Here is a 15,966-nt window from a genome sequence, read left to right on the forward strand (position 1 = left end):
GGTGAATAGTTATAAGCAGTGATGTTTGATGCTCTCACCGGGTATTTCTTCTTCTGTTTGTTCATTTTCAATGCAACTCATCCTTAGGTTTACCTCTCCTGTTGTACATTTGGATTCTTTTTGCCTTCCCTTGGGCTTCAGGTGAACTTTCAGCTTTTAATCCTGAGCCCTTATCTTCGTCTTAGCTCTCATAAAATGGCCTGTCAACGGTGTCTCTCCATCCAGCTATCGACTGTCTGCCCTGTGACCACCTCTGATTACGTTCTGCAGATGAAGTCGGTAATTTTGGCAGGAAATGAAGCTCGTTCCTCTTCAGTGAGAATTTGCCATGTAAATTCCTCTCCATGCAGTCTTCAGTCTGGTGCATAACCCAGCAGAGGTAAAAATTGCTCAGGACAATGAGTGGTGATTGACTGTCACCATGGAAATCTGTTAAGCTCTCTCTTTCTCTCTTCCGGCTTCCTCCTTCACCTTTTCTGCTCTGGATTTCTCCTCGCAGCTACACTATTGTTTCTTTTCTGAGTTATGTTAGGGTACTGACAAATTGATGTTTTTCATTTAAGTGAACCTGTTTGTTTCCAAAACTGTATTCTTACTTTAATTTCCTAATTTTCTGGACAGGAAACATTTCATCTTCGGACCAGTCTTAGTATTGTATTATTTTTATGCACACCAGGCTTATGGACAAACAACAATCAATTTTCTTTTGACTGCACAACAGCAACGGCCTCTTTTTTTAAGCTCTCTATTTCACTCTCTATGTCGTGCTCCTCTACTCCCTCCATCTTCCTCCAAAAAGAAACATCATAGCAGTACACCACAGGTTAGTTAGAACTGTCCCAAGCACAGCAGTGTAGCAGCTGAAGCTCTTAGCCAAGAATACATTCTTTGCCCTGAGATTTCACTTGTGCTACTATATCATTTCACAGTGAACAGACCAAAAGCCGGGCTGCTCAGAGGGGTTGCCATGCTGTGCTTTGAAAACGTTTTGTGTGGGCTCTTTGTCTGGCCTTTGATCATCGCCGGGAAAAATGATGCTGAAGGAAGTTTTTCCTAAGCTTCTTGTGGAGACGGTTAATGCTTCTACTTGGGTGAAGGCGATAAGACCTTCCCTGACACAGTGAACTGTGGATTGGTTTTTTTTAAAGGGTCGTGATCAGATGTGCCAGAACACTGTATGGCCATATACTCGGTGGTATTTGTAGGTTGTCAACAAGAGCTGCAGGAATTGAATCTAAAGCCATGAGAGAGTGCTTCGAAGTCTTTGTTCGTAATCTGTGCTCAGAAATGAACTCTTACCTGTTCCTGGGAAAATCTGTCAATTAGATAGCCCGCTTACTTTTCCTTGGATTTGCTGTGGCCGAGTCGATCTTAAGCCCCATTTCCACCAAGTGGTTCAGTTTGGTTCATCTCGGTACGGCACGCAGTTTGTGTTGTTTCCATAGACTAAGACCAGGAAAGGTCCCCAAATTACCGACCGGTACAGACCTACTTTTTGGTACCCTTCTGTTGGGGTGAATACTATGAAGTTGTTTGTTCTCTCCTTTAGTTTCCTTGTCCCTCTCTCTTAAATATAACATAGCAGCGGTGTTCACATTTGGTCCCTTTACGCAAATAATGTTATTTTCTAAAGAGATAAGATGGAGCCCTGTTCCATCTTTTTCTCTTTTCCCTCTCCTTTTCATTTAATCTCCTTTCTCCTCATAAAAACAATATTACTTTTTGATAGCCAGTAGAATATCCTTGTGCATGAATTGAGGTGGTCTTTTTGGGTCTAAACTGTTTCTTTAGAAACTTTATAAGATGAGTCCCCGGTCACAAAAATGTTTTCCCATCTGCAGGGAGTACTCGATCAAAAACAATCAACACTTGTTCAACCTATTAAATAAGCAGCTAATTACATAGCATTACTACTACGAATATAGAATAATTACATTTTAAATTAGCATTTTGCCTATTACAAGTCTAAAAATAAAACTGAAGTAAACCCAGTAATTTGGTACAAACTTATTACAGACAGACCAGAGTCGACTTAACGGCTACATTTTAAGAAATTCTGCTGAGCTGAACCAGTTCTGAAACACAAGAACTCTTAAAGTCCACATGCTTGTATCACTATTCAAATAAATGCTTTCATCATTGGTGTGAAAACATGGCTAAAAAACACCAAACAAGACTTATAGAAATAATCATTTTAAACTTTGGCATAAAAAGCAAATTTCCCAAAATGGAAAAAAATCATTGTCCAACACTTTTTAAGGGGGCTGTGTTTATGCAACAGAGAAGACAGGCTTGTTTTTGATTGGGTAATGGGGTTTGATCTGTTAGGTATCATGCCATTCTTAACCTTTCAGTGGATGCCACCCAGTTATTTCAAGAAGGAAATCCACTTTCCAGGAATAATTAGATTCATAATTGGAATTTTACAGTACATTAAAGGGATGAATTTACACACAGTCCCTTGTGATACTTCAAGCAGACAGAAATTCATTAAGTAGAAGTCTTTCAATTATTGTTTAATTATGTTAAAAGTAATTCATAATAAAAGTCAAACGTACGCTTTATAATACTTCGGTGGATGTCTTAAAAGTAGTGAATGTCCGCAACTAATTGGGCTTTATTGGATGCAGAAAATGAATGATTAATCTTATCTACGCATGAAGAAGCTCATATGTTAAATGATGAGTTATTTTTGGAGATACATATGTTTGATGAAAGTGATGATTTGTAAAGTACAGAAAAACTCAATGGAAAGAGAAGAACTACCTGATTTGTTTTGGTGAGTGATGTGATGTGGCCAGATCTGTCCAAAGCTTTAAAAAAAACAACAACAACAAAACACGTCACAAAAAGCTCCTTTTTTTTTGTTGTTTAATAAATAGGTGGACGACATCTTAGGGGAGGAGAGCGACAATGAAAGTGAGGGCAAGGGGAAGGAGAAGCCATGCAATGAGGAGGTGGATGAAGAGGAGGAGCGGCGGCAGCAGCAGAAGCCAGAAGCTGAAGAGATAGCAGGAGGAGGGCCTGATCCTAAGGTGCCTGGTATGGAGGACAGACAGCAGACACAGTTTCTGGCCAGGCTGCATGACAGTGTCCAAAGGTGAGCACGGGTCTATATTGAAAAAAACCCATCTTCGTATTTAGTATACACCGTTCTTTTTTGCTATTCCTCACTTAAACGGCCCATTTTGTGTCTTCACTGCTCTAAAGTTGTATGTTCTACTTTTTCTTTCTAATCTTTTCCTCTTGCTATGTGTCTCCCTCAAGCTTAGATATTTACCATTCTTATAAGTAGCTCAACTAAGCTCAGTTTAGCCTACTTAAATATATTCGCACCCAGTTTTTTGTTTCTCGGGGAGATGTTGACAGAAAGAAAAAGGCACAACAAGCATTTGGTGTCATAAAAGTTGTGTGTATCTTTTTTACTTTCAAAGTTTTCCTTCAAGACAAGTGCTCTTGTGTTTATTGACAAGTAAATACAGTTAAAAAGTGCTAAAAACAACTCAAACACTTCAAACAAAGAAAAGGTTGCCACAGTTTGGCAAAGTTCAACTATATTCATTTATACTGCTCAGTCTATACTCGAGCTTCAGGAGGAAAAGGATGGTGAAAGTCAGGTCATCAAAACAGGAATCTAACAGGCCCACCAAACTCTTAAATGATTGGAAAAGTAATGGACGGTCGTCAGTATTAATTATGACCTAATACAGATAATGTAGTCTAGATCTATTCTGATATATTGTGAATGACAGATCAAGAATATTCTTTTGTCACAGTTTGACATTTGACAATTTTTAAAAAATATATTAAGGTATCAAAGATGCGAATTCCAACAACTATCTTAAAGGGCCCATATTCTGCTTTTTTCTGGTTTTATATGCTCTTTAGTGTATTTTCCAGGTTTCTTGTGCATGAAGAAGCACGTCTATGTGCACAAATCCAAAGTCAGCGGAAATGCGGGTTCTCCTTCCTCCTCCTGTTAGCAGTAACTGCATGAAACACTCGGTCCCTAGCTCCGCTCGTAGAACATTGGCAAGCCCATTGGCTCACTGTAACAAGTACAAGCTCATGCTGCTCCACTGAGAGCAACAGTCTTCATTCCCAATGGTAAAAGGGTCGGGGCATTTCTGAGAACCACTACGCCATGAATCTCAGCAATATAAAGCAAAATATAAGTCATTTTAGGAAATGAGATTTATATACAGTGATTGTGTAAAGTGTTTGGTGATTGCTTGTGTAGCCTCTGTGAATCCATGATGCAAGTGTGGAAAGTATAAAACAAGTAACAGTATGGATGTCCAGCACCAAGGTAATTTTTATTTGACCTCAAAGACATACTCCATCTTTACTTTCATTCATGAAGCAAGCCGCAATGATTGAAAATACCTCCCTTGCACATTGTGTCAACAAACAGCATTCTCCTCTTTCATAGCTGATTCTCTTCATCTGGCACTCAAACCTCCAGATGAGAAGAATGGTGACCTACATTACAGTTGTCAAGGCTCTATATCCACTCAGAGGTCCTGCAAATGTATTGTATTTTCCCAGACCACACTTCTCCAACTGGCTATAATCATAACACACCGCTCAATCAGCACGGACTCGCCGAAGCCAGACAGTTTGGTCCGTTGCTATGGAGACACATTTCAAACAGACATCAGGTAGTCGAAGAGGTCTGATGAGAGCCTCCTTTTGCTGAAGGACATGCTTGTGTTTCAGTCAATCTGGTAGATTTAGTCGTTCCCTGTGGATTATTTCTTTGTGTCCTGTACATCTGTATCTAGTGTTTGTGTTTGTCTGACCAAAGCGTTATACAATGATAGAGCTCTGTCTATGGCTGTATTGAAATAGCTCTAAAATAACACTTCATCCTCTGACCATGAGTCCTCTTTCTGTGCCACCATCTGATCACTAGCGATGTTTGATTAGCCCATTTAAAATTCTCCTTGGTTTCTCTGTTGTCATGTTTACAACAACAGTTTGTTACTATCTTGAATGTGACATCTATCTTGAAGTGACAGCTACCTTGACTTTATAGGGGGGGATCTTTAACAGTGCAAAATAATGCAGTAGTGTTACTTTGAAGAGAAGAGGACCACAGACAAGGTTGGTCCTTGAAAAATGAACTTCAGCATTAATATTGCATACATGAGTTGGAACAATGCGTACATGTGCCTGTGCATTCAGGAGCTACTATATATGTCGCACACAGAGCTATGCTGTACAAATAGACACTTTGGCAACATTGAACACGTAACGCGTGCAGACTGCTTGTGAAGTTGCCATCCTCAGATGTGCAAGAAGTAGGCCGGTTGTTGGTCTGAGAAACAAGACTTTTAAAGTGATAAAAATATCTTTACATGAATAACAAATGTCAGGTGATTAGATGAAACATGCAAGAGATACGTTTCTTAATAAAACGTTATAAATTGGCACTATACAAATAAAGTTAAATTAATTGATCCGTCCCAGTCAATAACCAGTCGTGTGCTCTGTCATTTTGATATTAGGATACAGTTAGTCTTTTTTAATATCCTTCAAGCTTCATAGTACTCTTGTTTCTTTATTGTTCATAAATGAATCACATTCTGAAGATTTGTCCAAAAACCCTCCTCCACTGTTATTCTTCCCTGGGTGATAGACAGTCTGCAATTATTTCTCTATTAGTATAAAATGTCGTTTTCAGGCTTATGATTTTTCATTTTGCTTCATCTCTGAAATGTTGTTTCAAATAATTTGATAGCATCTATTGAACTTCATGCACTCGATTGTGGGACAATTGAAAATAGTGTTCATGCATGAAATTAGTAATTACAAGTTCCATTGTAAAAATTGTATTGAATATATTTTAGGGTAACTTATTTGACATCGAGGAAAAATCAAGTTCCAATCACAATGCAATGATGTATTATTAATAGTATGAGTTTCATTGGGTTTTGATAAGTTTTAATGTTTGCTCAGCTAAATATGTTTTCAGGTTAAAATGGTATACAGGGCTGTTCTTTGGTTGGCAGAACATGGAGAGGCTTGTGTAGTTTGGGGAAAGAGGTCGTGCGTAAATGTATTTTCATATGCCAAAGCTTTTAATGCTGTTTTATAGTGATATAGTACGATCACAGTAAAAAGCTAAACAAATACAGAGGTCACATCGGCCACCATATAATCACTGCCACTCTTCTTTGAGACTTTGCTTTCCTGTCTGTATGCCAATGTTCAACCTCACAGTTATGATTGGCGGAGCTTTAAAAACATGATGCCTTGTTAGCTGTGTTTCCTTCACTTTTGGAAAATTCTCTTGTTTTTATGGATGGTCTGGTTGTGGTCCAGTATCCATGGCTACCAAGACCTCGGCAGGCAACAAAGTGGTGATTTTCTTCCTCTTCCCATTCTTTGTGACACATCAGTCTGTCTGTCACCTAGCCTTATGTTGCTGCTAATGAGCCAAGCCTGAAATCACTGTCCACTGGGTTGTGAAGTTGTTGTTGAAGACTTCAGAAAGTCCAACTCCAGTCAATTCAGTGGTGGAGAGAAAAGGCACAAGACAGGCAGACTGCCACACAGGGAGAAGAACATGCTGTAGGTTTGATTTTTGAAGCACTGTGGACTCAATTTGGCAGCTAAGCTGGGATGCTTCCACAGATAGACTCAAGTTACGTATTGTCTTCCTCAGTAATGCCCAAACAACTTTTCTGGGAGTGTAAAGTAGCGAGTGGGGAGTGTGGTTGTGGCTAGCCTTCGGCCCTGGTTAACATCCAGTCTGTGCTTGAATTTCCCTCGGGATCAATAAAGTATCTATCTATCTATCTGTTAAATTTGGTGCATTCCTCCAGTCAATATTAGGGATTGCAATTTATTATCATCTCTGTTCTTGAGTACTCGCAGATTATTATTATTATTTAATAATAATAATAATTATTATTATTATTATTATTATTATACATGATTCTTGATTTTTATCATTAAAAAAAATCATTATTCCTGTAAAATGACATAACACATTTAAATATAAATATAGATAAATGGCCAACAACATAAAGCAATCGTCATGTCACAACAGCAGTGTAGGCTATATGTACTTCGTACTGTGTTGCTTAATATTCTCAAAGAACAGCTTCATACCTGTTCTCCGTGATGGTAGCTTGTACTCCGGCTTGACAAACACCCTGAGGTCTCTGAAGCTCCTTCTATAAAACTTAATGGAAGTATATCTCCAGTTATCATTTTGGTTATTAGCAGGCTGACAATGTGTGCTAACAGTGCGAGCTAATGACGTGAGGCGAGACTGCCTGTTTCGGTCTCGCTGTTTTCCAATTGGGTTTTAAGCATCAAACTAATATTTCTATGGTATGCAATTTTAACGCCACAAATCTTGCACTGGACATTTTTTGTCATCACTTTTCTTCACTGACATATCGCAGGTGTAGCAGACACTTCTGTATTTGTTGTGCTTTTGTTTTCTAATTTGTCTAATTTGTCCCTTGAGAGTTGCCGTAGCTGCCTATTGTTTCTGTTGACATTTGGCTCGTGTGTACTAAAGCTGAAGCCGTGGCCGGAGAAGTCATACGTTTTTGTGCCTTTTGTTGAAGAGATAGGACAGTGCACTGAGTCGCAAATCAGAGAGAGAGAGAGAGTGGAGAATTACGAGTTGTTGTTTTTTAGTTTTTTTTTTTTTTTATATATACTTTATTAATCCCTCGAGGGGAAATTCGGTTTTCACTCTGCATTAATGGAGAGGTCTCAGAGTGAGGTTGCTGCCCACAGCGGGCGTACCAGACCAGTTTCCGGACTTGGTCCGTGCCGGGACTTGAACCGGCGACCCTCCGGTTCCCAACCCAAGTCCCTACAGACTGAGCTACTGCCGCCCGTTGCAAAGGAGCCATGGGTTGTAATCGGTGCACTACCCACTGCGATAAGCTAAACTTTTGTAGTTGTTATACTCTTTATACTGTTAATACGAGTGTTGTTGTTTGTGTGGGTTTTCAGTACATTTTGTGTTAGCTAACATCTGTTCACATTTAGTGATATTCCAAACGTCAAAAATACATAATACATAAAACTCTTGTTTCAAATTAGCAGTAATGTTCTTACAGCGCTATAGTATTTTGTACATCCTGTAAAGATTAAGACAAGTCATTGACCACGTACATCTGTACATCTATATTACTGTCTGCTAAACTGCATCACTGTAATTTTCCTGTCTGACAGTTGAGGGAATCTGACTGGATTGTTGCCCAGTGTTGCATTAGTAGCAACTTAAGATTTATAAAAGAAGTTGTAAGGACTGTTCTTGATTTAGAATCTGTGGGACCTCTATTCTCTCTCGATGGATGGCTTCACCACTTGCTGATATTTGGCACAAAATAGACTTACATCTGTTGCTAAGAAACTGTTTTGTTCGCAGCATCATTCAGTTCCTGATTGTCTTTTTTTCATGTTTCTGTCTAAAGTAGAAGCAACTTTGCTGCTTGTTCTCTTTTCATGCATTCGACTGTGTTCCATTTACAAACAGCACTGTAATTGTGATCCTATCTGGATCCACATGGGTTATCTTGAATGCATTTTCAGTACGGTGCATTTTATTAACTAACTGCATTCAAGTTATAATGTTTCGCTTATTTTTTATTGGCTTGTTTACGTCTTGTTAAGGTCATAAAGGTGTTTAACACCTTTATGACCTTAACACATAAACATCTTAATTTGTAGAAAATTAGTAGAGCAGGAACGAAGGACCAGTGTTGCCAACCATAGATTTAATTGAATTCATTAGTTTCAATGAAGGTAATCTTAATTTGCATTTAATGGCAGTTCTTCTGAACACTGCTGAGTGCTGTTAAAGTCCAACAACTCTTGCCACTTAAATAATTGTATGCTGTCCCATTAAGGAATGACAGGCGAGAAAGAATCTGCATTTGAATGATTCCATGTTGCATGTTTAGTTTGAAGTCCAACGACTCTTGCCACTTCTATAATTATATTGTCTTTTTTTTTTTTTAAACCCATTAAGGGATGGTGGGCCAGAAAGAATCTGCATTTGAATGATTCACTGTGGCATATTTGGTTTGAAGTCTTTTATTTTAAATCAGTTTTCAGCCTCATTTCACTTTCAGTATATAAAGGATTAGGTTCATGACAGGCAACGTGCTGATCATTTAAAAGTCTTAAAAGATCTTGAATTTGATTTTCAGAAATTTAGGGACATGAGCCCATCAAAAGGCCTGTTTCAACAATTGTTTCCAAAAAAGGTTTACCATCTTAGTTTTTACAAGGGTGAGTCAGAACTCTGCAAATATACAGCTAAAATCCATTTCCCCTAAAAGGTGTGCACCATGTACATGTCTGTTAACCTTGCCTTTAGCTAAAGAGAAAGCATTTCTTTAGCTCAGACAGGAGGATAATGTCTTGTAAGCTGGTTTAGCTCACATTTGGATGTATTGGTAATCTCCGGCTGAATCAATGTGAATAATTTAAGATGTGCGGTGGCACTTTGGGATCTGACCGTTTCAGGCCTTTGCTGGGGGGTTTTTAAATTTATTTTATTTGTTTAGTTTCTTACACAATAAGTGGACATCGTGGCCTTAAAAAATAATGTCTTCAAGTTGAAGGCTTCTACTGCAAGCTCTTTGAATAATTGATATTGCTCCCTTGTAGAAACCACACCACCGAATGGTCAATCTAACAAGATGTATGTAGGGCTTTTAATGGAGGCTGAATCCAATTATATCCCCTAAACTTTGGTCTATGGACAAATTATTTTCTCTCAGATTCTACACTTCTTCTTGTGTATATATAACACAATATATACTCAGTTCCACTATTAAACCTAGAAGTAACTTTCGTGCAATGCTATTCGTAGCATCTTAGCAGCATATAAGTACTGACTACTGTTTATGTGCCTGGAAAGGTAAGCTATACAATTTTAAAGACAGTCTTGTTCTCTCCAAATACCGCTACGCCAGTGTTGCACAAACTTTAACATTGAAACGATTTATGAAGTGTTGTTATTTTTGTGTGTATGACTTGTTTCTTTAAAACAGTGCATTGACTTTATTCTCTCACTTTCACCTTTTCTTTATTTAATTTTTTTGGATCAGATTCATGGCTCAAAAAACTGTGAAACAACACAGATGAGTGTTATGCTCTCTCACACCTCTAAGAAGTAGCGTAACAAAATGATGAATTTCGTGAAACTGCACTGAGTTTATTAAGAGAGACCTCCTAGACTGCAAACTCAAGTCTGATTAAAGAGCTGAAACCAAACGACAAACGGAGGAATCCAACTGAGGATTAGTGAGGCAAACATTTTTGTGTCAAATCATGCATGGCCCGAGGATTTACTACTAACTATAACAACACATTTTCCACTATGGTTCTGACAAGGGATTGTGTCTAAGAATGTGACTTTAGATTCAAACATGTATTGCCAATCAGCTTTAAAGTTTATTTATCAAAGTTACCCTATTTTTAAGATTCTGCTCAAAGAAGGAGCGCGTAACGAACATTTCAGTTGTAATCTTTTTGGTGGTTGAGGGGATTATGTGAAATTAATGATTATGATTAACTTCTGCTGCTGTTGTAATTTTCCCAATGTCTTTGCAAACAACTTGGTTCAGGCAAACCACTCAGCCAGTTGATGGAATTGGTGGCCTGGAATAACAACAGGCTATTTCTGCAAAGATTTTTTAGTCTGCCCTTAATTGGACTGTAACGAGTTGCTAACAGACAGAATAGTGTCACAAAATATGAGTGCAGAAGAAACATTTTAAGAATTTCTGCCATTACAAGTCACAGCAATCAGAGCCGTTCACTGCTCAACACATCTGCTGTTATCAGTTCTCCTCACTTTTAATTTCCTGTTTCTCTCAAGGTGATACACACTCACGCAGGGTCTCCATTACCTCCCTCTCCTGGACCGTGTTCCTCAGGAGCGTATTTATTTTGGAGTGAAAATAAATTGTGAAACTTGTCAGCTTGAGGTAGCGTGTTATTACAACATCGCCAGAGCAGAGGTGATGAAGGAGATCAAATGGAATGTGTCATTTTCCATTCAGGTTGTAAGACAGGAGTATGTGAAATTCTTCATATTCTCTCTATTTAAAATGTTTAGAAACTTAAAGATAGCCTGTGTTCCTGATTTCGTATCAGATTAAATGCTCCCATGAATAATTTTACCCTTGCTTCATGATTATATCAATCGTTCATTTTCCACTTTTTGTGAAATACACCTCTAACTAAAAAGTGACTGTCCTGATGTTAACACAAGAAGATACCAATGCTCTTCACAACAAAGAATCCTAAACCTGTGCTTCGTTAAAAAAAAGAAAAATGCAAAAACAGTCTTAAAATATATCTTCTGCTGGTGGTTGTAAATGTACCAGGCTGGGTGTTCCACATAGCTTTCATGGTTAATTACCATCCTATGTGTCATATGCTAAGTTCCAGTTGAACTGGAAGGTGGGAAATTCCAAGTTCCCAGTGGGAAGTGTCAACTGGAACGCCCCCTGAAGTCGTATTTACTCGTCGGAGTTGCCTTAGTTAGAATCCAACATGGCGGTTATGTTACACCTACATTAAAGGTGTTACTATAGTTTTTATTATCTGCTTGCTTTTCTTTTTGTGTGATTAAATCAATCACATTGATAGTATTGGGACAGTTCTCTGACAACTTGTCCACGAGCTATCACGTAGTGTGTTATCGTCTTTGTGTTAGCCAACAAACAAAAAAAGGAACTCCTGGAGGCGTCCATGATGCTTTTCCGACTTGCAACTGGAACATGCCCAACTCGGTGGTGACGTCATTCCAAATTCCCAGTTCCGAGATAAATGGAACGCAGAAATGTTTCAGGTTTGAAAATCCAGAATGTCCCAATAAATCCATCTTAATCACTTCCCAGCAATTTAGATAAGTAGCCGCCTTGATTGCACTCTGCAGCATACTCCTAGAAAACGTACATCATACTTTTAAAAGAAACTACAGTTGTGTCGACGCCATTTCAACTGCATCAAAAATCCTCGTCTGGTTTCCCACATTAAACGTAAGACTTTTAAAGAACTTTCCATTTTTGTAGAAAACATTTAAACAGCACTTTTAATGTAGAGTGGATTCCCTCAGCTAGATTTCCGAACTCTTCTTTTCAATACTCCTGAGGAGAAGCCAGTGATTAAATTGCAACCTCTCATTAACGAAGGGATAGATGTACAGCAGGGAAGCAGAGCAAAAAGTCTTGCCTTCTTTTAGACTGCATCCATTGTAGAGATCAAAGAAGTGCTACAGTCTGAAAGCGGATTAAACATGAATAAAACACAGCAGCAAAATGATCCACACCTACCCAGAGCTCAAATTATTACTTCTCTGCCTTCTTGCTGCCAGTCACTCAGTGAACATCTGTCCATTTGCTGCCCAGACTATAGTATAAACCTGGTTATGAATCGATTTTTGACTGCAGCACACAGGAAAAATAATAATAATCGTCTGATGGTGCTCTACTCTTCTTTCAGTTTAAAGATTCATACTTTCGATCCCTTTGCTTTTTACCACCCTCCTCATAAAAAGTTCAGTTTTTATTTCAGCCCAACGTGACTGACGCTGGTTTAAGTAGAGCAAGGCATTACTTTGTTAGAAAATTATTTATTTATTTATTTTAGAACAGGATGTCTTTAACAGCACAGTCCAGCATCTGTAGACTATTGGACAACCATTTTTAGGCTACTCATTCAATGGAGTTGATTTAGGAAGGGGGCAGTGCAAATTAATAAACCACATGATGATGATGATTATACAGGGGTAAAAATGCCAGAATGAGCCAAAACACTACTTTTCGTCTGTCGTCCCCTGGCCTCGATGTTAAAGGGGCTTTTTGAAATACAAATAAAGAAGCAGATAAAGGAAAAAGAACAACACAAGCAGAAAAGAACTTAGCGCAAAACAAGACACAGCAGAACAAAACAGAACAAGGCTCAAAGCAGAACAGTTTACAAGGTAAAACAACAGCACAGAGTGTAAAGACTAGTAAAAAAAAAACAGCTGTTGAGAGCAATAAAAGCAATATGAGAATATTTTTAGTGCTGACATGTACAGTACAAGTATATTTATTGACCATCCATTATTTTAGCTGCTTAGAAAGCTATTTGTATGTGTTTAGTTGTTTCATATGTTCTGGGAGAAGAGGCCCTGCCGCCTTTGCTTTAAGAAACTGGTTAGCTGTTTGAATATCTCTTTTCTTTATATGGGACAACTGTTGCTCAGTTGGTAGATTCACCGTCTCTCAGCCGGAAGGTTGAGGGTTCGATTCTCAGCTCCTGCAGCAACATGTCCTATGTGTCCTTGGGCAAGACACTTAACCCTGTTTTTTGTTCCCCCTGCTTCATTGGAAGCTTGTGAATGTGAATGAATGGGGTTAGTTAGTTTTGATGGTCTCGCTACATAGAAACCACTTCCATCAGTGTGTGAATGGGAAGGTGTGACAGACGGTTTGTAGTCAGAAAAGTCTGGAAAAGTGCTGTGTAAGCTCAAGTCCTTTTACCATTTCTATTTTGCTGCTGCTGCAGTATCATGCCGTAGAAACTTTAGCTAAATAGGCCTGAATGACATGGAAAAGATATTGAATTTCTATTTAAATAAACTTTTGAGACAAACCTTTACCAAGCCTATGATTTTGGTCTATAGATGGTCTAGATTATTGTACATCTGACACTGAGACTGTTTTGATACTTGACTAATGACATTGTTAACAGCTCTGAACAGTGATGCTTTACTGCTCTGAAAGGATGTTAATTTGTTTCAAGGTTTCAACCTGAAAGAAATGTTTAAAACGTCATTGTGCTGTTGTTGGACGTGCCTGGAGAACATTTTAGTGTTCACCACTGTTGGTCATGTGCATTTCATTACTACCAATATATCTGCATATTTTTAAAAAAGTGTGATTAGCTAATCTATTTTTTTAATCTAGAATCAATATGATATGTGTAACTTTATATACAAATGTTTTCTTTCTAAGGAATGAATGTAAGCTGACTTAACTTTCACCATCTGCTGTCACAAACTAAAGGTGTCTGATATTAAAGTCTCTTACAACCATTATGGAGAAAGTAATTTTGAATTCCATTTGACATCGGCACAGCGAGTCAAGTTTAAAATGCACATTCACTGGTAACCCTGTCTCAATGAAGAATTACAGTAAAACACTAACTTGGCATGGCTGACCTTTTACCCTGCTTTGCAACCTTAAATGTTCCTTGTTGGGCTGTATTGGAATCCATTCCTTATCCCACACATCAGTCATAACATTTGGGTCTCATCCATTTAGAGCAATGCTTCATGAATCTCAAAGAAAGCTTTCGAAGTGGAGGTTTTTTTTGTTTGTTTGTTTTTTTGAAGAGGTCACTGTCCCAATGACCTTTCAGCGTGTCCCTGTCACTTTTGTAAATGCCTTTTCAGTCGGTGCTTAATCAGCAGGAGGCCGTTCTTAGAAAGCGAGTTGATTTCCACTAACAGAAACCATTCGAAATGTTTCAAGTAATTGTACTGCTCCATTTTTTTCCCCCAAAGGATGTAAATACAACAGCTATATAACAGGACCACTGTTGTTATGAAAGGTAACATGGCAGAGCATGGGGATGTATTTTGCCTCGGGCACTGTAACTAGTTAAACAGCACGACTGTATTTACTATTTTTTGCTGATTTGGCAGCATTAATTTTCCAGTATGCTCCAATGAATTATCAAAGCTTTCACATCCATGTTTCCACAGGACGGGTTTCCTTATGCATTTAAAAGTAGTCTTACGGTCTCATGGCCACTGTGCTATTTCCTTGTTCATATACCTTCTATAGACTAACTAACCTCCTGGGAAAGAAACAACACATTCTCAGCATTTGTGATTTATGATTATAAGAACAGCTGATACAGGGTCTTCTTTAAGTCAATCAATCATTATTTGTTTGTGGCAATTCTTAACAAGTGTTGTCTTGAGACGCTTTACAAAAGAGAATACGTGATTAAATGCAGGAAGGATTTCTCCTTTGTATTTCTCATGTTCCAGTTGTCTACACTTCCTTGCTGCTGAGGTTGAGCTCGGAGCAGGCATGATTGTCTTGACACGGCCCATTGGTGGTGGTTGTGGGGACGGCACAGTCCTGTCGTGGTGGCTGGATGTCAGGGACGTCGGCTGGTGGTGTACGTCAGCATTCAGATGCACAAATTTAGTATAAAGTTGCCACCTCACTAAAGACGGCGTGTCATCTTCCTTTGTTGCCGCTCATTCGTCTTATCGTGTGCTCATGGGATGGTGAGATATTACAAGCTGTGTAATGCAGCCCTCCTTGATGAATGGGGAACATTGTGCCAATTTCTTTCTTTCTTGAACTCTAGTAACCTTTCTCTCCCACTTTGAAGTATTTTTTTTTTTGCCACCTCTCTTGTTCGCATTATTACAAAATGTCTCGGGAAGGATATATTTCTGTCTCCAAGTACAGGCTGTTGTTTTTGGCAGCCGATATTCATTAGAGTAAAAACTGCTTGTAACATTGTGGGCAGTTTTGTCAGGAGCATCAAGAATATCACACTGGTCACAGAAGAAATCATTTCCCTCACTTGTTTAACATGTGAGCTCCTGTTGCTCACGTTTTGTAGAAAACATTTAAACAGCACTTTTAATGTTATTTAAACATTATTTTGTTGCTTTCAGATTTACTTGGCACCCAAGGGAGGCCAATTTATTATGCACACATACTGTGATATTCTGTGTAGAAAATGTTTCAATGCGGTTTTTCATTGACAACTAGAGTATAGAGACCAGTGTTTGGCTATTTACTCATGTCATGTAAGGGTCCCTTTTAACTTTGGATTCTTTAAATAGTAATAATAACACTTGTTAGTATGAAGTAAGTACTGTAAAATTTGGAATATAAGGTTTTTAAAGGTTTTTTAACGATCTTCCTACGTAAAGATTTATTTATTCCAGTGCATTTT

At 38.4% G+C, this 15,966-nt stretch overlaps 1 protein-coding gene across 2 annotated transcripts in view; it reads left to right on the top strand.

Moving 5' to 3' along the window:
* Nucleotides 1-15,966, top strand: part of ctdp1 (CTD (carboxy-terminal domain, RNA polymerase II, polypeptide A) phosphatase, subunit 1) — a 65,192-nt gene that overhangs the window by 33,175 nt on the left and 16,051 nt on the right. For both annotated transcript variants that reach the window (XM_079367537.1, XM_079367538.1), the window contains exon 12: nt 2,883-3,100. In XM_079367537.1, the coding sequence (XP_079223663.1) occupies nt 2,883-3,100 (218 nt within the window). The remainder of the gene's footprint in view (nt 1-2,882; nt 3,101-15,966) is intronic.

Source organism: Symphodus melops (genome assembly GCF_947650265.1).
Source record: "Symphodus melops genome assembly, chromosome: 18".
NCBI lineage: Eukaryota > Metazoa > Chordata > Actinopteri > Labriformes > Labridae > Symphodus > Symphodus melops.